The sequence below is a fragment of the Lissotriton helveticus genome, chromosome 6 (assembly GCF_964261635.1).
Source record: "Lissotriton helveticus chromosome 6, aLisHel1.1, whole genome shotgun sequence".
Taxonomy (NCBI): domain Eukaryota; kingdom Metazoa; phylum Chordata; class Amphibia; order Caudata; family Salamandridae; genus Lissotriton; species Lissotriton helveticus.
Window position 1 is genome coordinate 894,182,503 of NC_136067.1, and position 24,998 is coordinate 894,207,500.

The 24,998-nt window shown below is 42.7% G+C and overlaps 1 protein-coding gene across 1 annotated transcript in view; it reads left to right on the top strand.

The window, feature by feature from the left end:
* LOC144762544 (amine sulfotransferase-like) overlaps positions 1-24,998 on the top strand; it is a 698,038-nt gene that overhangs the window by 544,464 nt on the left and 128,576 nt on the right. Inside the window, exon 5 of the mRNA XM_078647775.1 lies at positions 19,899-19,993. Within this exon, the coding sequence (XP_078503901.1) occupies positions 19,899-19,993 (95 nt within the window). The remainder of the gene's footprint in view (positions 1-19,898; positions 19,994-24,998) is intronic.

Consider the following 24,998-nt stretch of genomic DNA (forward strand, 5'->3'; position numbering starts at 1 on the left):
TTAGCAAAGTATCTGTATCCAATGGTACTTCTGATTGTAGTGTAAGACAGACGTCCAACACGCATTCTTCTCCGCACAGCATACATCTTAACACAGGTAAGATACAATTCTGCCAGATGGGTCTGAATGAAAGAAACCAGGTCATATTCAGATCTCTTAGCCGGGCTAATCCAAGGACTTTAGTTATGCGGTCCCAATAGCGTATAGCTAGGATCGTTTCTTCCATTGTTGCTGGAGTCTTGTCTGCGTTTTGGTTTGCCATAACGAAGCAGGAGAATCAAAAATAAAATGCCTGCTACGAGTCCCAACAGGAGTGGAAGGCCACCAAAAACCGAATGGACAAAATTAGGAAAGATGCCCAGGACTGCTTTGAAGGGTGTTAACAGTCCCGAAAAAATTGTCTTAAATACATGTGGGATACCTCCCGTATCGGACATGTTTAAGATTTGGCTTAACATTTCTGCGAAATGTAGGGGGCAATTTGCTGATAAAAGGCTATGTATTTCTGCAGTTGTCCTTGCGACTTGCAGATCATACGTTTCTTTTGATGACGTCAAGGGCACAGTTGTCTGCAAAAGGACAGACTTCATTCTGCTTAAAGTATCAATTCGAATAGAAGAGATATTCAAACTGGGCCACATTTTTTCCTCCCTGTCTGGAGTGTTGTTCGGAAACAATACTTGCATACAACAAGTGACCATGGAAGAAACGCTCACTAGATAAGCTTTTCCTGGCACCAAGCCACAAAATCTGTGGTCCACTATTAGAATGTAGCTCCCGTTAAAAAGCCGTCTAAAGAATGGCTCTATTCTAGTTGCAGGTGTGCCATGCTGGTGACATGAAAGGTTATTTGAAGTCCCCTCACAGGCCCCATGCAGATTAATACCTTGACACAGAAGTATACCACTTAGTGACCGTTTACAATTATCACCACTAAGAAATACATTCTGTCCTTTTTCACTATAACATGTGTGTGTGTAAAGTAATTCCCATGATGACTTAATGTACCCTTTACCCAACCTTTCATACTGGCCTGCTGGTATATATTCTTGACAGAAGTTAAATTTGAAAGTTGTTATCGGAATAGTTATTATTCCGTGTATTATCCATTCAATGACAGGTCGTTCTGACATTGTCAATGGTAATCTCTCAAGTTTTTCAATGCTCAGAATTGAATATTCCGCTCCTTTTTGTGCCAAGCTGATTTGTGTATCAGTAAGGTTAAAGATAGAGAATAATGACATTGTGTTGGTTAAACGCCAAGGCACGTAGCCTGAACGCAGATTTTGTAACGTCCAGCCAAGCTGTACAATAGAACGCAATTGGGACTGTCCATGTTGTAACATTAATAAGTCCTGTTCTATCATATCTATTGCAGATGATACAATACTGTCCAGTGAATATATTCTGGAAGACAGGGTCATTAACCCATTGTCCACAACAGAAAGTGATTTTTCCAAATTAATACGGTCAATTTCCCGTATTTTCTCTGCTGTTTCAATTTGCATTATTTTCCAAGCTTCGTTGTAAGCTGCATATATACCGGCCGCTATGAAACGTTTTTGACGCTGTTTGCGTGGTCCCATTATGAAATCACGTAAGTCAGCACCATCTTTAAGTAAAGTCAAGTGTTGCTTAATTTCTGCCAGTGTGGATGTCTGTAGCCATTCAAGGCAGAGTTTTCCTACACTGTATGTTGTAACTATCCCTGGATGTTGTCTCTGGGAGTATCTAGGGTCTGGCCTGGTCAAATTGAACCCCTGTATTTTGTTCAGGAATCTATCTTGACAGTTATTTGTGTCTGTGGGCCAGATCAACCATTTCTTCCAATCAGGATGTGTTCTGTTTTGGTTAAAAATATAGGATACGTCTATCTCGACATCTGTAGTGCTATTACTGTCAGGTGTTGGCTTTGGAATGGACGGTTTATTTAAGTCTTTAATTTTGGCTAGGCCAAGACAGGTTGTCTGTTGAATGGTATCATTCAAGAATATAATTTGTTCTGGAATCATGCAGGCTCTAAATAATGATTCTATACCTTGGACCTGCCAATCTTTGGTACCCCAGATGGTTTTTGTTTCAATGTTATTTTTCCAAAAATCAAAACCAAATGTGTTCATTTTTTCAAAAAATGTTTCTGAATAGATTAATTTAGTGTTTGTCAGCATGGTTTTTATTCCTGTCTTATTTAACAGTTTGAAATAAAACGTTTCTGCTTCACTTGTGTTAAACCCTGAGAAGTATGGGAATTTCTCATAAAATGTTTTTGAACTACCTTTTGGTGGAGTTGCACAATGTTCCCATTGATTATAATTTAAAACATTTCTAGGTTGAGCAGATTTATGCAAATAATGGTTAGCATAGTGATTGTAGAAATACATCTGTTCATAATTTGATGAACCCTGTAAATAATCATGTTCTGTAAATTTTGCAGACGTAACCAAATCTGACATCATATCATTAATACTTTCAAAGTCCCAATCATCAGAGAATGTGCTCGGTTTAACAAAGTCACTTAATGAAACCTTGAATTGATGCGGATACTTCAAGAGCTCGACCGGCCCATACATTTTGTAATCTGTTTTGTCCCAAGCTACCCCACCGGGTATTGGATTTGCTGTGAAATTTACTGATGATAGTTCTCTTTTCTCGATGTGGGATGACTTGTGTGGCTTTAGGACCAAGTTGATGTTCTGACTTGCTGTGTCCATTGTACTATATTTTCCCTCAATGAAATGTCCCAAGCACAGTACCATGATGAGCCAAAGCAGGAGGAAAAGTACACCTAGCACAAACCAAAATTCAATCCATGGAGAAATCAGATAGGTTTCTTTGAGTTGATGAAAGAGGTATTTTGCTTTGTCTTTAAAAGTCTTAGTTTCTGTTGGCTGTTCCTCAGGTTCACTTGGATCCTCAGAAAAGTCATCGAAATTGATGAAGTAGCCTGATGCAGTTCTGTCAATTGTTCGCCACTGCGATCTCTGTTGCAGTTCTGACAGTAAAATGCAAATTTGTAGTTTTGCAGGCTCATTCCCGGCCACCAGTATTCTGATTGTAATTCTCTCAGAGATTTCAAGATCCCTCAATGCCCTAGACCTTCCCCCATGTGTGCGTCTGCTATTAATACGTTTCTCCTGTTCGTGTTTGGAATCACTCTATCCCCCACTCCAGGGATTCGAGCAAAAGGAACAGAGTTTGCATCGATTATGTATGTATAATTGAGTGGATAGTTCACGGGTAGTGCTGCACAGTCGCCTTTTGAAGACGTTTTTACCGCCAGCAAGGTATCCCCGTCTATGGATTTATCTGAACGCTTTTTTGTAGCTACGGAAGCCGGTTTAGTTGCTTCTGCTGTGGCTGTCTCAGCCAATGAATTCCCTGTAAAGTGAACGCCATCACGTTCATGACTCAGTGAATGTATTACGTGAGTCTTTTGTAGTTCTTTCTGTAAAAGAACTACTTGTTCCCAAAGCGATTTTTGCTTGATTGTGGCACCTGTGTCATCTTTGTAATCGTTTTGAACCCATTTCTGCAAGTCATTATTGTATGATTTGACGCAGTAATGCGAATCGCACACTATTAGTGTCTGGAATTCGCGATCTGCAATATCTAGCGCCATTTTCAAAGCTATTAGTTCAGTTTGTTGACCTGAATTATCTTTTACAGATTGTGATATTGTTACCAGAGGTCTCAATTTGCCTCCGCGCCACTGGTTTTTAACAACCTCGCACGTAGCGTTATAGGCTTGCTTTCCCCAAACTGAGGGTTCTGCATAACTGTTTGTGTATATTACGCAGGCGTAAAGTTGTATTGGCAGAATGTCGTTAGGCAGAGGATATTCTTTTTCATATGTTAGATATTTCAATTTTTTCATTTCCGGGTCAAAATAGTATTTCACTTGTGTCTGTAGCAAGAGAATTTTCCCATTGTATCCATTTCGGATCTAATGCCACGGTAGTTAAATTACATGGGCTAGTTAATGCCTCGAAGGCTGATTCTGCTGTTAAAACAGTAATCCGTCTGCCTTGGGCTTGGGCACTTTCTTTTGCTACAGCTGTTTGAACCGCATTTACAACATTTTTCGCAAGACTGAATGATTTTTCAGCTTGTGAGTATAAGTGTGATTTGTATGCTAGTGGTACCTTTTCTCCCTCATTAGAGGTTAGGTACGTGAATCCGCTTCTTCCTGGGATGACTCGGATTACAAGGTTGCGTGTATTGTTGCGAGTTTGCAATTTTGTTTTTGTTAACATGTCTGTTTGCAATGATCTTAAAATTTCTGTGTGTTTTTGAGTCCAATTGATTTGTTTAAAATCTGGTTGTATTAGTTTGTAGAGAGGTTTAACCCTCTCTGCATAATTTAGAATGTAAGTTCTTCCGAAATTCAGTCAACCTAGAATTGATTGTAAGTTTTTCAGCGTTTTTGGTGCTTGGATTATAGCGCATTTTTCTAAGAAATTGTCTGCCAGGCTTTTGCCTTCACTTGATAATTCCTATCCTAAAAACAGGACAGTTAGATGGGCAATTCGTGATTTTTTAAAGTTGAATTTGTAACCCTCTGCTGCGAACCCAAGTATTATGGTGTTCACTCTTTTCAAGTGAGTATCCAAGTCATCATCTGTTAGATAGATGTCATCAACATAAGATAATGCCTCATCATCATACATCTGTAGTAACTTTGTTACTCTTGCTGAGAATAATCCTGGGCTGTTCTTGAACCCCTGTGGGAGTCGACAGAATTTCGCTGCGAGCCCATTATTGAGAAAGCGGTCAAATACCTGCTTTCAGGTGCAATGTTTTGACAAAAGAATCCATTAGAGATGTCTAATGTTGTTTTGTATTTTTTGCGCACGATGTTGTTCATTAGTGCTGCACTGTGTGAGTTTTGTACTGCAAAAGTTTTGCAACATGAGTTAAGGTGTCTGTAGTCCAAAACTAGTCGATATGAATTGTCTGGTTTGGAGACAGGAAACAAAGGATTGTTCATTTGTGAGGTGCATGTTTCAATCACCCCCTGGTATTCAAGTTGATCTAAGATCTCCCTGACCTGTTTTTTAGCTTCTTGCTTAATTGGGTACTGCCTTTGTGCAGTTGGTTGACTTTTAGCTAGATTTTGTGAGGAGGAGAGTCCTCATCCCATCCAACATGGTTTTTATATGATGCAGGAGCTTGGGCTACTGCCCACTTTCTTGCAAGTGTTTATTTTTTATGAATTGGAATGTGATTTGAGAAGGCAGGCATAATCATTTGTTCGCCATGAGGGCACTCCCTGACAAACTCTGGTGGCCAGTCTTTTTCAGCTAAAAGGATGTCATAGCCTTTGGAAAGGTTATCCCAAAATAGACCCCTTATTTTCCTAGTCTTACCTCCCTCTATACGTAATGTTATTTCGTATATTTTATGAGGTTTGCTAGCTCTGGTATCTGCAGTTTCCACCTGAATGTATTCATTCGTGTCCACTGTCTCCAGATGATTCATCAGGATCTTGCGAGCTATGCTCACTTCTGCTGCGCTGTCTAGCATTGTCTGAGCCCACTCTCCGTTTTTCAGCTGTGTCCTCTGGATCCTCGGCATGTTTGATTACTTTAATGCTGGCTACCTTCTTTTTTGGAAATTGTAATTGTTTACTTTGATGAGCAGGTTCCTTGTCTTTGGACTTGACGTGCTCTTCCCTGTGTTCTGACCGTCCTCTTCTTTCCAATTTCTGCGAGGAAGTCTGAAAAGATCGAGAGGGACGTGTATCAATATCTTGATATCTATCAGGTTTCTTCAAATTATCCCTATTTCTAAGGTTGTATCTTTTCTCAAAGGGCTCCCTCTGGGGAGACTTGTGTCCTTGGTCCGGAGATCTTTCTCTCCGCCGAGGAGACCTTCCTATGGACTGGAGTCTTTTTTCTTTGGGAGTGAATTGTTTATTTCAATCCTAGCTCTTTTTTGGAGTGTTTAGATTATTTTTAATAAATATTTTTTCAGGATTTTCAGTTAGTTGGGGTTTTACTGGTTTCCCACCCAAACTATCTCTTCCTAGTTCTTCATAGGATTTTTCTATGATTCTGGCAAGTTCAAATGGTTGTTCTGCTATATCTGTTTCTTTCAATTTCTGGCGGATCACCACAGATGCTGCTTCCCCTTTTATGTTGGCTAATGATAAAGCTGAGACCTGCTTGAAGTCTTTCAGTAATTTCATACCCAGAATTAAAGCAGGTTCTGGACCGTATTCGTTTTGAATCTGTCTTAACACATCTAGGGCCAGATGTAGGTAATTCTATTTTACCGACTCATAAATACCGAATTTTACCGATTCGGTATTTATGAATCGGTAAAATAGAAGTACCGAGATGTAGGTAAATCCAGATGTGGATTTACCGAATCTTTAAAAGTCGGTATTTACCGATTCGGTAAATACCGACCGGTAATGCCCCATTCATTCCTATGGGCTTTGAAGCCCATAGGAATGAATGGGGCATTACCGGTCGGTATTTACCGAATCGGTAAATACCGAATTTGACAAGGGTGCAGGGGGTGTCACTTTGACACCCTCTAGCACCCCCAAAAAAGGTTTGGGGGCCATGTGGCAGGCATACCTGCCCTAAGGGCAGGTCTGCCTGTCATATGGCACAGGTGTGCATGCACACATGTGCATGCACACCTGAATCGGTATTTTACCATCAAATTGAATTTGATGGTAAAATACCGACTTTGTAGGGCTTGTGGGACTCAGAAGAGTCCCACCTACATCTCAATTTTACCGATTCTGTAAAAATACTGGTCGGTAAATTTACCGACCGGTATATTTACCGAATCGGTAAAATTACCGAAATGGCCTGTTTCCTGCCCCCTACATGTCAAAAGCCAAATACCGGTCGGTAACGGCCGAAATCGGCCGTTACCGACCGGTATTTGGCTACCTACATCTGGCCCCTGGTATTACCGCCATGGACGGAACACCATGTGTTGTTGTGTAAATGGAAGCAAAGACTGTGCCCCAAGTGTCACAGTCCTCCACATGTGGTGCGATCCCCATTGGAAGGCAGATAGTCAGAATTCTGTGTTTCTCAGTAGGGGTAGTATCCGGAAATACTGCCTCAATTTGAGTGATTTTTTGTGCTAACCAGAATGGAATTTGTTCCCGTTTTATGGGTACCTTACCCAGACATGACTGTATGTTCTGTGGTGTAATTTTGTTTGTGTTCCCCTGTTGAGGGGTCAGCTGTGGAATGTTAACAGTTGGTTGGACCGTTGAAGTCCGCATTACATATTGTACTAATTGTCTATGTATTTTAATTAGTACTTTTAGGTGGACTAAAAGTTCTGGTATTGACATTTTTTCGATGTCTGGATGTGGTGTGTAGCTGGCTAGAACCGGCCACGTTGCTCCTAGTCTACCTAGTGGACCGAGCCTGGTGATGTGATTATTATGTTTTAGGGCGCCTTTAAACCAGAGCAGGTGCTCTTGGTATTTTAATGGGATTTCCACCTCCTCAAAAGGGGTGTAGTCATCCGGAGGTTCCTCTATTTTGTAATAGTGGAATTCATGTGTGACAGCGTTTGCTAGTGGAAAGTTTATCCATGAATAGAATACCTCTGTCTGCCGATATTCATGTGCCTCAATTACGAATATGACTGTACCACCTTCGATGTTAGTCCATTTTCTATGTTTAAGAGTTATAGTTTTTCTTATGTTGACCGGAATGAGTATTGCATCCGGGTCGGTCTGCAGGAGACTTGTGTCATCCGCTTGGAGTTGAGCTGCTATTCTAGCTGTCTCCCTCTCTTCTTCACTTTCCCCCATTTTACTGGCAGAAAGGTTTTTCTTTGCAGATCAAGTTTCAAGGAAACAAAGATTAGGTGCACAATATTTTGGAACACTGTATCCTTCAACGTTGACTAAACCAAAAACTATACATAGAAATCTCTTCCTACTAAGTTACGGCAGATTTGAACCTTTTACCCACTCCAGACGTCTTTGGAGTATTTACGGGAGTAAGGGTCTGTGTGAAAAAGCACGACTGAGTTACTCTAATGTCTTGCGTTAGATTTATCGCCTTACCAAACGTTGGGCGCCATGTAGTGTAGTTCCTATAGTCCCAATAGGCTCTGCGCATTGGAATAATATATTCAGCAGTGTAGACGTAGGACTGAGGTTAACTAGGTCTCTACTGACTATATTAGACTTAAGTTTTTGCCAGCTAGCTCAGAGGTCACAAGAAACTTTCTCGAATAAGCGAGGAGGAGTTTAACCTCCCTGGATAGACAAGAAGGGATTAGCTTCTGACAACCATAAAACATGACAACTTTGCTCTCCCTGATTAAGAGTATATCTCTAGAGTCGTGTGAAAACAAAAGACAGCTATTTCACTCAGTCAAAGGTGCGTACTTAGTTTCACCAGATTGCAGAGAAAAGAGAGACGGGCGTTTTCAATAAAAGGTATTATTTATTGAGCAGTCTTCTTCCTCATGCAAGAGAAATGAATTGCTACAATTGCAATACTTAGAGTAAAGTAAAGTGCGTACAGTAAAAGCAGGATTGTAAAATAATACTGTAAAAGCATTGATATGGTTTCTTAGCCATATGATACTTTAAAATAGATAAAATAGATACATACATAAATACATTGACTAATCGTACTCAAGTGGTGCTTCTAACTACGCCTACCCCGGTGTACCTGACCTAAGCCTAATACGTGGGAAGGAGTAAGTAAGTAGCAGTTTAAGTTACGTTTGTTTTGCCAAGAATCTGACTCAAGAATTCTCTGTAAGGGTTTAGTCAGTTCAGTACCTGGGTAATAGAAAGCAGGAGGTCTGGTATCTCTCCCTCAGGACTCGATATCCCAGCAACCCGCAAGGGTAGGCTGGAAACGCCGGAGCTGGATTTTCTCGGCAGGAGAAAAGACAGCGTCTTTCTCAGCGTGTCAAAAGGGAGGGGCAGCGTCCGTGGGCTCTCGCATCAGCTGGGCTCTTCGGAAGTAGATAGCTGCTCTGCTCCAGGATTACCACCGTGTGTTTGCTTAAGGCAGCGTTGGTATATTTATACCTGAAAGGTGCCTGGGTTTGACGTAAGGTTGGACATAAGACGTCAATAAAGATGTCACTAAGAACTGCCCGTTCTTACAGTGCTTTACAGGAGTTCTCGGGCGAAATCAAAACAAAGGCAATGGGGATTTCCCAGGTTGCTGGAGGTTTGGTTTGTTTAGAGAACTCGGTGTGCTTTCTAGGGGGCTGGAGGAGTAGGCTTGCTTAATGTGACAGCATGTGCTACGACTGAATTATGAAAAGGGTTTTTAGGCCGTTGTATGGATATTATTGATTTATAACCGGACAAGGGCATAAAATAGGAATGTCGATTCAGGTTCCTAGATAAACACACTACAAAGACTAATAAAAAAGCAAAGTGTATCGAATAGTGACTCTGACCACCCAATAATGGAGTTCTGGATCAATAAAAAGTTAAAGAGTTTTATTTAAAAAATCTCAAAATATGTTATGTTATGTTAATTTATTTTATAAAGTTCAATGTTGTCAGTGTCAACAGAACTTTTGAAATGCAGTTGAACAGCCAGGTTTTTAAGGCTTTCCTAAAAGCCAAAAGATTTTTCATTGTTTTTAAATGTGTGGTAAGGTTTGTCCAGGAATTTGACGCATTAAGGATGAAACTTCTTCGTCCCCACGAAGTGCGCTTATGTTTAGGAATCAGGCCATTGCGTACCGTGGCAGACCTCCGAGTTCTTGATGGCATTTACCACTTGAATTTACTCATAAAAAAGTCAAGGCCCATTCCATGCAGTGCTTTAAACACTATGCAGGTCAACTTAAAAATGACTCTCTGTCTGATTGGTAACCATTGAAGCTATTTAAGAGCACCTGCTGGAGATTGAAATTTTGGGAATGCCCAATAGTAGTCGAGCGGCTGCGTTTTGCTTGGTCTGGAGTTTGTCCATAAGTAGGTTGAAATAGAGGCCATTACAGTTGTGAAGTTTCAAAAGCACCATCATAGTGACTAATTTTTTTTGCAAAGGGGGGGGGGGGCAGAAAAGCCAGGACTTTTTTGATGGGTTTAATGGTATAGAATACTGAGGAGGAGAGCACATTTACCTGTTCGATAATCATTCTCAGGTTGCAGGTTGATTTGACCAGAATAGGGGAGATAGCTAACTCTGAGGGCCACCAAAAGTGGGACTAAAAGGATTTTTCTAAAATGATAAAGCAATTAGTTGCCTAACATATATTGACTGTTAGATTACATTCTGTGAATCTCAAGTCCATGGCTATATCACTCTGTTAGCAAGATGACAATCTGTGTGTCATCTGCATAGGAGGTTAGCGAGAACCCAAACTGTCTGATCAAGATCTCTAGTTTGGAAACGTAGACATTAAACAGGGTTGGACTCAATGATGATCATTGGGGTACACCACAGGGTATTAAAAAGAAATCTGATGTAAACCTTTTAAGAGAAACGTGTTATTTACACCTTGTTAGGAAGGATTTTAAGAGAGGAAGGACTTCTCCTCTGATACCTATGTCCGCTAAACGACCTGTCAGCAGCTCATGATTCACTGGGTCAAATGCTGCCAACTGGTTGAGTAGTATATGAGCTGCCCTACCTCCTTGATCTAGTGTTTCTTTAATCTTTTCTGTTGCCTTAATTAAGGTGGTTTCTGTGCTGTGCTCGCTTCTAAAGCCATGCTGAGTTGATTCCAGAATATTATTTACTTGTATGAATATTGCTAATTGCTGATTCATGATCTTTTCGGGAATGTTTGCAGGGAATGGTAATCTAGAGATGCGTCTATAGCTATTTGTGTCTGTGGGGTCCAGCAATGCTTTTTTTTATAAGAGGCAATATAGAAGCAGTTTTCCATTTATTAGGAAAAGTGTCCATCTTAAACATGAGCTGGTAAATTGCCATAAGGTTTAGGGAAATTTGTTCAGGTGCCATCTTAACTACGGTAGGAGGACAAGGGTCAAGTGAGGATCCAGATTTCATAGAATTTATGAGTGTGATCAACTGCTCTTGAGAAGGCTCAATAAATTTAGAAAAAAGGTTACAGTTCTCGTTGAGGGAGTCAAAAGAGGCTGTATCAAATGTAGACTTGCTAAAAGAGAATATATCATATACCTCTTTGACTTGGTTTTGAAAGAAGGTAGCTAGGCTTTTACAAAAATATTGACAATAGTGGCTGGTTGTGTCCGAATCTAATGATGTAAGTTTCCTCACTGTTTGAAAAAGTTATTTTGTGGAATTCTTTGCCATTTCTTTTTTGTCAGTACTTTGTAGATGAACAGTTCTAGTTTATACTTTTTTATTCTCAATGTCGCAATAGTTCTTTCTCCAGATGCGCTCTTGCCTTCTACATTTTTGTTTTTGAGCTCTAGGAGAGTCAGTAAACCAAGGGGCCCTAGGGTTTGATCTCTTGCTATAGAATGGCGTAGGTGGAGCAAGTAGGTTGATGGCCAGGAGTGTAATTATCAACCATGCTATCAATCTCATTTGCAATTGGGAGTGATGAATCTTGCATTGTCGGCTGTAATTTGTCCTATGGTTGAGAAGTGAGATTTTTTGGGACTATCCTATCTTGTTGTGTGTGATCTGATAAGTTAATATAAAACGCTATTACTAGATGGTCTGACCAGGTCACAGGTAACATGTCTACGTTCGTTAAAGAGGGATTGTTGGAAAAAATACCACCAAGACCGTGCCCTACAGAATGGGTGGTCCTACCACTGCCTTCCAAAATCCTTAGTTAGTTGTCATCTCAAGTAAGATTTCAGTATCTTTATCCATAAGATTTTGGAGATGAAAATAAAAGTTTCCCAGGAGAGCAAAGTCGGTGGAGCTTGCACAAGATTCCAGTATAATACTTACATATTGGAAAAAGTTTGTCGGGGGAGGCGATATAGCAGTAACCCTTAAAACATCTAGACTTTAGTTAATTCTATAGTAAAAAAGGGCTTTACTATGCGATATCATAACAAGTTTAATTGTGAAAAGAATAAAAAATGGCCAGGCCACCTCCTCCTCTTTTTATTTCTCTGTCCAATCTGTATTCTGTATATCCTGGTGGTGTTGCTGCTACAAATTCTGGTTTTGATGCCTGGTCACTCCAAGGTTCGGTAACAAATAATATATCCAGCTCGGAGAGTCTATCAGGTCAGCAACATCTAGTTTATATTTCACTAGAGATAATGAATTAATGAGCGCTCAGTGACTCCTTTTAATATCAGCAACCTGTGGGTGCTGCGATGTTTTAGGCTCTGTAGTTTCTGTTTCTAAGCAGTCCTCTGTCTGTACTTGAAACGCATATGTATTGCAGCCACGTTTCAGACATACAGCCTCTGCAAATGAGTCAAACAAAGGGTAGCACTGAGATTTACTATTTTCATGCATGGTAGTGAGCTCTTCCCTTGTATAAACCTTTCTGAACAGCGAGTTTGGAGCAAAATGGCAGGGGTTCAGGCTCTGGGCGCTGTCAGGGTACAGACAAGCACAGATGGGCTTGCCTTTGGTGCACCTTCGGCGCTAGTGGCGTGCCCGCTGCACGTGTCCACTGTGCGGATGCACTGCCAGTTCGTTTAAATTTCCCTCCATGAAGGGGGGAGTGTAAGGGGGCAGGGCTAATGTCAGCCTGCCAGTAAAAACAGGTGGAATTAAAACAAATGATTAACTGGGATCCGGCAACCCCCCAATCATCCAGGCAGGCTCTCCACCTGCATGATCTGCTGGTAAAGCAAATGTTGATTAAAATAAATGTGCCAACAGTAACCATAAAATGAATATAAAGGGTATTTAACCCTTCCAAGATAGTGCCCGTACTTAGGAGCCAACGCCTTTCAAATGCTGCTACATTAATTTAACAGACTATGAACCAACAATTCAATTGATATTGGCTTGAGGCATTTATTTTCTGCTCATTTCTATGTTCTTTACTCCACATTTGAATCATGGGTCAGAGAAGTTAGATACGATTCAGTTTAGAACAAATTTCACTTATTTATGCCACAGATCAAATAAAAATATACAAGGTTAGTGGTGAAATAGTGTGATGTAAAAAACAAAACATGAACAAGTGATACAAAACAACAAATTAAACAAACATTATTTCACCAGTCTTAATTCACAAACAAAGCAGTTACTTGGATATCCTTTAACATCCACATTGTATAACTGAGTTAACTGAAACGTATCTAACTTCTCTGACCCATGATTCAAATGTGAAATAAAGTAATAAACAAAACTGCAAATTCAGCATGATATGACTAGCAATAACACACATTTTACAAATCAGTATCAAAATCGTCATTAAAATTATTACAGCACTTACCTATTTCTAAGGAAGTGAAAATCTTCCACTGGCTTCCACAGCAGCAACGTAGTCCAGAGACGTACAACACAATGTAAAATACTTTCTAACAAACACTCATACAGTAGTATGCTAGCAAGCCTACATCAGACTTTCCATAGGAAATGTTCTTCAAAATGATACTTTAGGAACATTGTGGAAAAGTTTAATTCAAAATACATACTCTTGAAGGGAAAAAAAACAATGTTATCATAGTGTCCTCTGCTCAGCAAATATGTGAGGAAAGAAGACATGCAGAGGGACATTGATTGAGAGGGGTTGTGAGCAGGAGCAAGATGAACACATTACCAAAAACAACTTCCATTTTAATAAAATGGTGTCTTTACAAAAATATGGAATGACTAAACTTTGTTAATAAACACACTTCTAAGCCTCTAGGTAAGATTGTTTTAAGTGCAGCATCATTAATCCATAGGATTCAACTACATTTATTATAAAAAAATTAGTATTAACAAATTACTTGTCACCTGAAATTTCACATTTAGAAAAAGCGATAACAATTCCATGGGTGCGGATGATGCCAGGGAGTGGGGTCGTGTATTCATTGAACAAGGGGCTGAGTGAGGGTCCATGTGGAACTTCACAGATGAGATTGATGGTGTCCGAGGCTGATCAACAGGGTGCAGCTTGTCAGGAAGGAGCAAATGCACCAAAATACGGGACTTTGGAAGTCGGCTTTGTGCAGTCATTGGATGAGTTTCCAGTGGAACTCATCCTACTGGAAAAGTTCCAGTAGGATGAGGATTTTGATGTAGTCATAGGATAATGGTAGATTGAAGGCTGTGGAATAACTCAGTAGGATGAGGTCTGCAGTGTCACCTATGTCTATGATCATCTGAATGTCGTCCGTGGCGGCAATGAGAGTGGTCTCTCTACTGCAGTTGGGCCTAAATCTGGATTAAGAGGTATAGAGGAGATGATTATTACTGAAGAGGATGGTTAGGCATTTGTTTATCATCTTTTCCATGACTTTTGCCGGGGAGTGTAGCATGGAGGTAGGCCAGTAAATGGCTAGTTTCTTCAAGTCTGCCAAGGGTTTCTTGAGGAGGGAGACTACTGTGGGGAATTGCCAGGCATCCAGGTAATGGGCTGTGATGATTGGGTCATTCAGGCTCAAGATGAGGGCCACGCTGATGTGGTCCAGTCCTTTGATGAAGATGTGGTGAGCGCAGGGGTCCTGGAGTAGTGATGGTGGGCTAGGTGGTTTAATGCAATCTCAAAATACAGCGGCAGCCGGCATAACTCGCAGTTGGCAGGTCACACGGGGAGTTGGGCTCATTTAAAAAATAAACAAATAAACTTAACGTTGCCCTGGGTCCCGTGTCTCAACTCCTGCTCTTCTCCATCTCGGACGGAAGCATAGCCAGACCCCACCGACCAATCAAACCCTGCAATGCAGTGTTGTGATTGGCAGGCACCCAGGCTCCCATGACCTATCACAACACTGCAATGCAACGTTCTGATTGGTTTTGAGCATCCTGATTGGACGCTCAACCAGGGAATGGGAGCATAGGCTTGTTCTCCATGCAGGCTGGAATGCAGCCTACATGGAGAACGGGGAAGGTGTGCATGGCTGGTTAGTCATTGCGCACTTAAGAGTGGGCAAACCACTCCTCCCCTGCCCTTCTCTGATTGCAGAGCAGGATTTTTAAGCAGGAGGAAGCATAAAATGATAATAACTTATAGTTTTATCATTTTATGCTTCTTCTTCGCACTGCTTAAAAGCAGTGGGGAGACACTCCTCCGTCATAGCGGAGGAGCTGCCACTGTCAAAATAATGAAAGATGCATTATAAACATTCAAATAATACACACGGAAATATTGTTTCGACTGGGCAGTTTCAGCCCACAGGAAACCATACATATAGCGTTTGTAGAAAGGTAAGCCCTTTTTACTTTTGGTAGTGTCAATCTTATGTATGTTTGTATGTTCAAGTTCAAGTTCGGGCATTTATATAGCGCACTACTCACCCAGAGGGTCTCAAGGCGCTAGAGGGAGGGGTTCACTATTTGTCGAATAGCCAGGTTTTCAGTTCTTTCCTGAAGGAAATGTGGTTCTGAGTAAGGCGAAGGTGGGTGGGGAGTGAGTTCCAGGTCTTGGCAGCCAGGAAGGAGAATGATCTGCCACCCATGGTGGTTTTACGGATGCGCGGGACTGCGGCGAGGGCTTGATTGGATGATCTTAGTTGGCGGGTGGGAATGTAGAAGGACAGTCGGGTGTTGAGGCATTCGGGTCCCTGATTATAAAGGGCCTTGTGTGCGTGGGTAAGAAGGCGGAAAGTAATTCTCTTGTTGACGGGAAGCCAGTGGAGGTTTTTTAGGTGTCCGGTGATGTGCTCTTGGCGCGGGATGTCTAATATGAGTCTCGCTGACGCGTTTTGGATACGCTGGAGCTTTTTCTGCAATTTTGTTGTAATTCCGGCGTAAAGTGTGTTGCCATAGTCTAGTCGACTCGTGACCAGTGCATGGGTGACCGTCTTTCTTGTCTCGAGGGGGATCCAGCGGAAGATCTTTTTGAGAATGCGAAGGACGTTGAAGCAAGAGGACGATAGGCGTTGACTTGTCTGGACATTGAGAGAGAGGAGTCTAGAATGAAGCCAAGGTTACGTGCATGGTCTGTGGGTGTGGGTGCTGATCCCAAAGCGGAAGGCCACCAAGAGTCGTCCCAAGCTGAGGGGGAGGATCCTAGGATGAGCACCTCCGTTTTGTCTGAGTTGAGTTTTAGGCGGCTCTGTTTCATCCATTCGGCTACTTATTTCATACCTTCGTGAAGATTGGTTTTGGCGGTGTTGGGGTCTTTGGTGAGGGAAAGGATTAGCTGGGTGTCGTCGGCGTAGGAGATGATGTTGAGGTTGTGTTGACGTGCGATGGAGGCGAGAGGACTCATGTAGACGTTGAAGAGGGTGGGACTGAGTGAGGAACCTTGAGGTACGCCGCAGATGACTTCGGTGGGCTCTGAGTAGAATGGGGGGAGTCGGACTCTCTGGGTTCTCCCGGCTAGGAAAGAGATGATCCAGTCCAAGGCTTTTCCTTGTATGCCGATGTTGTTGAGGCGTTGTATGAGGGTGCTGTGACAGACAGTGTCGAAGGCGGCGGAGAGGTCGAGTAGGATGAGGGCAACTGTTTCTCCGTTGTCTAGGAGTGCTCGGATGTCGTCGGTCGCCGCAATGAGGGCGGTTTCGGTGCTGTGTTTGGCTCGAAAGCCGTTCTGTGAGGGATCCAGGGAGTTGTTGGATTCAAGGAAGGCGGCGAGTTGGCTGTTGACGGCTTTCTCGATGACTTTGGCCGGGAAAGGGAGGAGGGATATGGGTCGGTAGTTTTTCAGTTCTGAGGGGTCTGCTGTGGGTTTTTTCAGAAGGGCGCTGAGTTCGGCGTGTTTCCAGATTTCTGGAAAGGTGGCAGAGTTGAAAGAGCAGTTGATGACATCGCGGAGTTGGGGAGCAATGATGGAGTCAGCTTTGTTGAAGATGTAGTGGGGACAGGGGTCAGAGGGCGAGCCGGAGTGGATTGAGTTCATGAGGCGAATGGTGTCTTCAATGGTGATTGGGTTCCAGGAGCTGAGGTTGTTAGTTGGAAGGGTGGGATCTGAAGGGGGTGGGGCGGGTTGGTCACTGGGAGTATTCTTGAAGCTGTTGTGGATGTCGGCATTTTTGTTGTAGAAGAAGGAGGATAGCGCATCGCAGAGGTCTTGGGAGTTAGTGATGTCGTTGGATGCTGCGGAAGGGTTGGTGAATTCTTTGACGATATTGAAGAGTTCCTTGCTGTTATGAGAATTGTTGTCGAGACGGTCCTTGAATGCTGATTTCTTGGCGGATCGAATCAGTTGGTGGTGTTTGCGGGTGGCTGTCTTGAGGGAGGCCATATTGTCAGGGGTTGGTTCTTTTCTCCAATTCTTCTCCAGGGTGCGGCATGTCTTCTTGGATTTTTTAAGGTCATCATTGAACCAGGGAGCCTTTTTGCTGGATGATTTCAACTGGTGTTTTTTCAGGGGTGCTAGTTCGTCCGCACTGTGGGTAATCCATTGCCTGAGGTTGGAGGCCGCTTGGTCTGGGTCCATTGCTAGTGTGGGAGGGTTTTGGTTGAGTGATGTGAGGAGTTGGTCGGTGGTAATTTTATTCCATTTTCTCCGGGGAATGGGTTGTGGACGGTTGTGGGAAAGGGTGGTTTTGTAGTTGAAGTGAACACAGCTGTGGTCCGTCCAGTGGAGAGCTGTAGTGCGATCGAAGGAGATGTGCATGCTGGAGGTGAAGATAGGGTTGAGCGTGTGTCCGGCTGTGTGAGTGGGGGAGTCAACAAGTTGTTTGAGTCCGAGATTGGACAGGTTGTCCAGAAGGGTGGTGGTGTTGTCGAGTGTGTTTTCAAGGTGGTAGTTGAGGTCTCCTAGAAGAATGTAGTTCTCGGAGGGGAGGGCGTGCGGGCTGATGAAGTCTGTGATGTCGTCGCTGAATTGTGATCGGGTGCCTGGAGGCCTGTAAATGAGGGTGCCTCTAAGGGTGGTCCTGGGGTCGGTGTGGATCTGAAAGTGGAGGTGTTCGGCGGTTGCAAGATTGTCGTCGGAGCTGGTTGTGATTTTGATGGTGTTTCTGTGGACGATGGCGATGCCTCCTCCAGTTGTTTTATTGGTGCGGTCTTTTCGAATGATCTTGTAAGTGTCCGGTATGGCAATGGCGATGTCGGGGGCAGAAGATGCGTTCATCCATGTTTCAGTAAGGAAGGCGATGTCAGGTGACGCAGTGTCGATTAGGTCCCAGAGTTCTGTTGCATGTCTGTGGACCGAGCGGGTGTTCAGTAGGATGCATTTCAGGCTGTTGAGTTCGGAGCTGTGTGTGGAGGATGTGGGTTTGGTGAGGGTCCTGAAGCAGTTGAACTTGCAGGAGAGGCAGGCGAATGGGCCGTGTGTACGTCCTGGGGAAGCTTCGCAGCATAGTGGGGTGCGTCCGGGGTTGAGGGCGAGGAGAGTAGCGGCATCATATGTGATTCTAGAGGGTTGGGAGCGGCAGGGACCAGGGGGTCTGGCGCTGGGCGCGGTCCAGGCGCGGACGGGTGCAGACGGGCTTACCTTTGGCGCACCTTCGGCGCGACTGGGGCGCGTCCGCTGCGCGTGAACGCCCAAGCGGAAAGGCATCTGTCATAAATGGAGAGTAGAGGGGGAGGGGCGAGGGAGGAGCAGCTGGGGGGCGGGAGCGGGGCGGAGTTCAGGGCAGGGAGGCACAAAACAACAACAGGATACAAAATGGCAGTCAGCCAAACAGCGCTATCGGGTTGGGGCACAAAATCAACAACAAAACGCAGACTGTATTCACAATCAGGCACCGAAAATTCCACCCAGGCAGCACACTAAATTATATTGTTGCAGCGCGCTTTCTCAGACTAGCGACGCGGTAGTATGCTAATGAGCGCTTGTTAACTCGGCTGGGCAGCGCAACAATGCGGTGATAGATTCGAGCGTTCTGACTCGAACTGGCGCAATGCGGTAAACAAATATAATTAATGCAGGCTCAAGTCTTGTCAGGATGTGGGCGCTACGATACCAGATACTCTCTCAGGGCAGGGAGCAGCGTGGAGGAGCGACCGCCTCCGATGAAATCAGGACTGCTGGAAGCTGTCAAGCAAAATTGTGTACTTGTTGGTTTGTCTTTGATAATAGAAGCATAGATATGTTGTGAAGCATTGCGTTGGTATCTACCAATGTGTTTTGCAATTTCGTTTTGCTGTATACATGGTGTTTCTTTTCCTTACAGCATTCCTCAGTAGCATAGAGTATTTTACTGTTTTTGTCTTTGGGCAGCAGCTCCACGCTTGGTAATTTTTGCATCATACGTTATGTGTAGTAGTTGATTTTCAATGGGTTCGCAACGGGCGAGTAATCATTCTACAAAACTTTTTTAATGTGACCTAATAAATGCGCTGGTACAGTGCACGCCTACACTGATTTTCACTAAGGTCACTCTCCAGTGCTATTGATTTCTTCATTACTATGTGCCAATGGGCTTACTTCAAGTTCTACTAGACGTAATGCTTCTATAGCAGCTATTCTGTGGCCTGAAGAACTTGTTCTCAATTTTCGTGTAATGATTTTAACTGATAAGACTTTCCAGGCCTGTCACGCATTAATTATACTGATATTAACCTACATACTTGCTTTCTTATTAAACATGTACTTAGAGAGCACAGAGTGATTTTATATCAGGTCACTCATCCACCAGTTAGCATGCCTGCTTCAAATTAATTTGTTGGCTAAAACGTCACCAATGACTTTTCAATTTCAAGAACGTCACTAACGTCTCATTCTCACCCAACCAATGGACAAGTATGGATGTGTCAACTCAGAGAACCACATCACCAGCCAAGCAAGTCTAATTAAAATTTCTGGGGGCCCTAGCAAAAATCATTTACATAAACATTTTTCTTCAGAGGGAATTGTGTTTATTGCATGGAAATAGTCAGTATAACCATTCTGCACCACTTGTAATAATAATCGCACATACATTTAAAATTCAAAACTGAGTTTTGATTTTGATATGTAACTTTTTCCTACAGTGTTGGCAAGCTCCTGGTTTGATCATGTGAAAGGATGGTATGAGCACAGCAATGAGTTCAATATTATGTTTCTCTTGTATGAAGAAATGGTTAAGGTAAGATTGTAATGTTATCTCACAATTTAAGTGGACTCAGATCCGTGAAATAACTTGATGGGAATTTGAGCACCACGCTTTTGTCTTGACTGTTCAGTGCAATACAGCTAGCAGAATTGCAGTGCAAGATAATTTGCGTGACCTTAGCCTCCTAATTTGACCTAAATTGGCACTTTAAAAAAATCAGATTTTTGAAATAGTTGTTGAGATGGTAACTTCATTATTGAGCACTGGCAACAGACTGGCGATTGTCTTTTGTGCACCTTAACTCACTATCTCATTCCTTCATTGTCGTTGTTTCAGATTCTTGACACTCTGAATTTGCTGCTCTGGGTGAAAGAAAGCTTGCATTTTTACTTTATATTTATGAGCTAACTACATTTGACATGTTTTTGCATTGTTCCATGTTGCCATATCTAAAGTTGCTAAATCTATCCTAAAATTGTTTCTCCACATTACAGCCCGCATAGTTAGGCGAGTGTGAAACAATTTGATGATGTTTGTTGACAAATCATTTCTTAATGATATTATTTTGCGCCTATACCCTCTGTGATCTGCACCAAGACCTTATTTACTACAGGTACGAACGAGCACTCGCATGACAACAATTTACTTACCATTTTAAGGGGCAAAAAATACTTCCTTGGGGCAAGCTCTAGCGTGGATAAATGGTTTTGTTTTTCCTAACTTATCACACACTACATGTGTTCTACACTGTACAGCACACATACAATATGGAAAATGTTTTAAGATATGTCTAAGCATTAAATTTTGTCCTGGAAGAATACCCTACTAAACGTCACACATACACCTCTGCTTTGTGGTACAAAGGAGTGTGTGGAGTTAGGTAGCCTTAAAGAGTGCCAGCACTGGAAGACGATAGCAGCAGTGCCATATTGTAGTAGGTAGGGTTGCCATGTTCTCTGCTTTTAGCATAGCACAGGATATAAAGTTGGTTGCACTACTGCTTTGTGCTATAAGTTAGTAAATCTACCACTCATTTAATTGCTAGTGCCCATGCAACCTTTAGTAAATAATTGTCCAAGCCTCATCATGGAGGACAGCCTCCTGGAGTTTTCTAGTGAGAACATCAACATCTGAGCAGGTGGATTTCCCAAACTATACTTATCATTTTTGTTTAACACTAAGACAAGTAGGTTCCTTTAAGTGATTGGGTAATGGCTGGTAGAAGATCCACAGTGCACCTTAGCTTGAAAACAATTATTTCTAATGGGTTGAACTTGCATTATGTATATTCATCCACTTTTTTCCTTTTCTGTGAAAGAATCTTCCAGTCCATTAAACCTCCTTTCGTACAGTACAGATTATATATCATCTCAAACAAATGTATTTTTTTTCCTGCTAAGTAAATATTCTTTCCAGTTATTCTTATTCTGTATGCATTAGTAGAGGCTGGTGTTAGAGCAGAGTGGCAGGGCAAGGGTGGTAGCAGAATGTACGTGCCGCATGCAGCCCGCCTCATTGCCGGTCTTCTGCTCCTCTCGTGGCTCTGCTGCAGGCAGAGGCTCCCAGCCTCCCCTGCAGCCAATCCTGAAGCTGCTCTCATACATGAGAGCAGCTTCAGGATTGGCCTGAGCGCCCTCGGTTTGCACTCCTTGGGAGACTGGGCGCCTCTGCCTGCTGTCGCCAACATAGCAAAGCCGCTCAGGCTGGATACAGTTCAGTGCGCATGTGGGTTTGGCCGGCCTGAGACAGCTGACCAAACCCACATGCACACTGATAACAGTCTCTACCACTTCCCTTCTGCCTCTGCGATGGCCCCAACCCCAGTACGCAGCACTTAGAATTTGAAAAATAAAAAGATATTAAACCTGTTTCTTTTTATCATTTTATTTTTCAAATTTTGAAGCTTCTGGCAGGGGGGTGCTCCTCCACCACAGGGGAGGAGCCACCACTGATATGCATCACATCTTGAACCATGTTTTGTTATTATTGCCAGAAAGACTTTTCAAAAGGGGATGGCCATTGTTGAGGTGTATGGTATCTATCTACCAAACATGTTGTGTCCAGCTCTAGCAGAAGAGCTGAAACCTCAAAAAAGCACTGATTGCCTAAAGCACTTTCTGTTGGCATGATTCAGCTCCTGCCATCACCCTAGAAGCAGAGTGACTGTGATCTCTATTGGATGGTGTGAGAAATTGGGTTGTTGGTTGAATGAGGGGGTCACTCCTATTCAAGCAACAGCCCCCCGCCAGGGAGAACCACAAAAGTCATTAAAGTAGCTTGAGCTTCACACTCTGGTAGCTAGGCCCAAAAGAAGGAAAGTTTAATTTAGAGGCAATGTGTAAAGTATTTATGCAGCACACAAACAGTAATAAAATGAAAACACAACACAAGAATAATCCCACACAAATGTAATAAATTATTTGACACCAAACTGCAAAATGCCAATCAGTAGAACCTAAGTTATGCATTTTTAAAGTTTAAAATGAAATCTAGTGCCTACAAGATTAAAGCACCAACTGCATACATCTTGTCACACAAGACTAGGTGAAAGTCGAAAAATATGTCCAAACCTGATGGAGTGCGGGTCGGATAGAAGAAGTGGATTGGGCCGGTTGGTGCTTCCCTTTGAACTTAAAAGAAATGTCGAAGAAAATGTTCTGAGAAGGTAAAGCTCGTCAGGGCAAGATTGCAGGCAAGGGCGTAACACAGGCCCTCACAGTCACCACGGTGTGGGGGGGCCCCATTCGGTCTGAGAGCCTCTGATTGCAGTGGCGGCTATTTTATAGGGAAGATTTTTTTGCACAAGGGTTGAGGCAAAGAGACCTGCACCTGTTAATATCTGTGGCTGAATTTATGGCGATGGTGCTCATGAAACCAAGGAATACAACCCTGTCTGTTCCTTCATGGGCAAAGCCCAAAATACAAAACAAGAAATATGGAATCAGCACCCATCAGAAAAATATCTTAAACAGTCTCTAATGTCTTTCAGTAAATCAAGAGATGAATCCCATAATAAACAGGTCCGGACTTGAATGATGCTTCTTTTTCAATTCTTTATTATGATGATCCAAAACAGATTAAAAAAATCCAATTTTACAAGTGAATTTTTCCTTTTAGCCTACGCGTTTCGTTCTCAGGAATGAGACTTCTTCAGGGCTCATAGAGTTGTCTTTATCAAGCTACTGTAAGATAGGATGGTTCCTTTATCAAAGCAGATTATTAAGCAGTCTAAAGAGACACATAGGGTATATTCCATTAATGGATGTTTGTTATTACATATTATGCAATAATATTATTACATATTATGCAATAATATTCCATTCTGGTGCTGCTCCACGCTCGATGCTTGTTATTTTCCTGGCTACCATGCCTTTCTCGTTATCTCGAGATACAGAATGAGATTGACAGAACTTGCACATATGACAGTATTGCATAATATGTAATAATAAACAGCCATTAATGGAATATATCCTATGTGTCTCTTCAGACTGCTTAATAATCTGGAGGGCAAAGGTAAAATGTTTGGGGAAGGACCACCCTACGACTGACAAGTCCAACCAATGACCCTTATTATTAGACTGGACTGTGCTCATGGAAATATGGATCTAGCCGTGATTCGTTCTCGCTAGAATTTTAAGGGATGTACAATATCTGTGTGAGCAAAACTAAAATTGCCCCCACATCCCAGGAGAGCTCTCTGTGGCAACACAATGGAAATAATACAGCTAGGAACTAGGAGGCTGCCTGGTCCCCTTTAGGAGCAAGAACCAAACCATAGTGTTGAGGAACAAAAGGATGCTGTTGTTTCCAGTTGTGGAAAAGAGGAAAATCTGGTCTATGAGCTGAGAGCTTGCCCACATTCATCTAAGGAACTGCATGGCTGTTGCAATGAACGGCAGTGACACCTGCTGTCCAAAGAGAAAGCCTGTCAGAGAATGGAATTCTGTAATCACTGCATAGTCTGATTCCAAAGACCTCAGTGCAAAGAAGACCACTTTTCTCTGTTCTCTTCTCATCTCTCCTACGATGGAAATCCCCATTGAGTGGCAGCATCTACACATTGAGAGGGAAGAGTTTAAGAATCCTTTGGGGCACCTAGCTATATTTGGACAGGACTGCAAGGGTGCTACTCTTTTTGTCTGTGAGTTCAGCCTCCTTATTGTTGTCTCAGCACCCTATGGTGAAATGCAATTCTTCTTGTGCTAGTTACCAACAACTATTACCACAGCCATTTTCAAGTTAGCTGCAATGTTTGAACTTACACACATAAGCGCTGTGGCCACCCAGACATTCCTACCCTGCTTATAGTAGAGGTGTGATTTTTACCAGGGTCTGGTGAATATTCCCACCCTATTGCCCCATGCAGCGCATGGATGCCCAGCTCCAATGTGCATGCCCCATCCCTGTCACATAACTGTTCCCTACTGTGAGAAATTGGTTTACTGGTTGTCTGTGGTGTGAACCCTTTTCAAGAAGCCTTCACAATTCTTGTCAGGGTAAGGCACAAGCAAGCCCCAAAATAACCTATGCTCAACCCCCTGGTCTCTTTGTACAGAGCACTCATGCTTAATTTCGAGGCAATGTGTAAAATATTTGTGCAACACTTCAAGTAGTATTACTGGACAACACCACAACAAAATATATCCCACACCAAGTTAGAAAACTTGAGTGAAGTGTACTAAATAAAACAAGACCAAAATGACAAAAATCCAATCAGTAGAACTGGAGTTATGAATTTTCAAAGATCCTAGTGAAATTAGCTCAAAAAAGCATAAAGAGCCAACACAGGATATCGAGTCATGCTATACCGGGTCAAAGTCACATTTTTCGGACTGACCATGAAGGAGCACAGGTTTGATATGGTCACCAAGTTAGGCCAGCTGAAGTTTACCTTCCCAAGTCCTGTTTGCATTTAAGAGGGCCATAGGTAGCAAACAGAGCATCCCTGGAGTCTGGTAGCATAGGGCTTAGAGCCAGCCGGAGTCATGGGCAGGTGTTGCTGTAGCTTTGCGCTGGTGGGCCCAATGAGCATTCGATG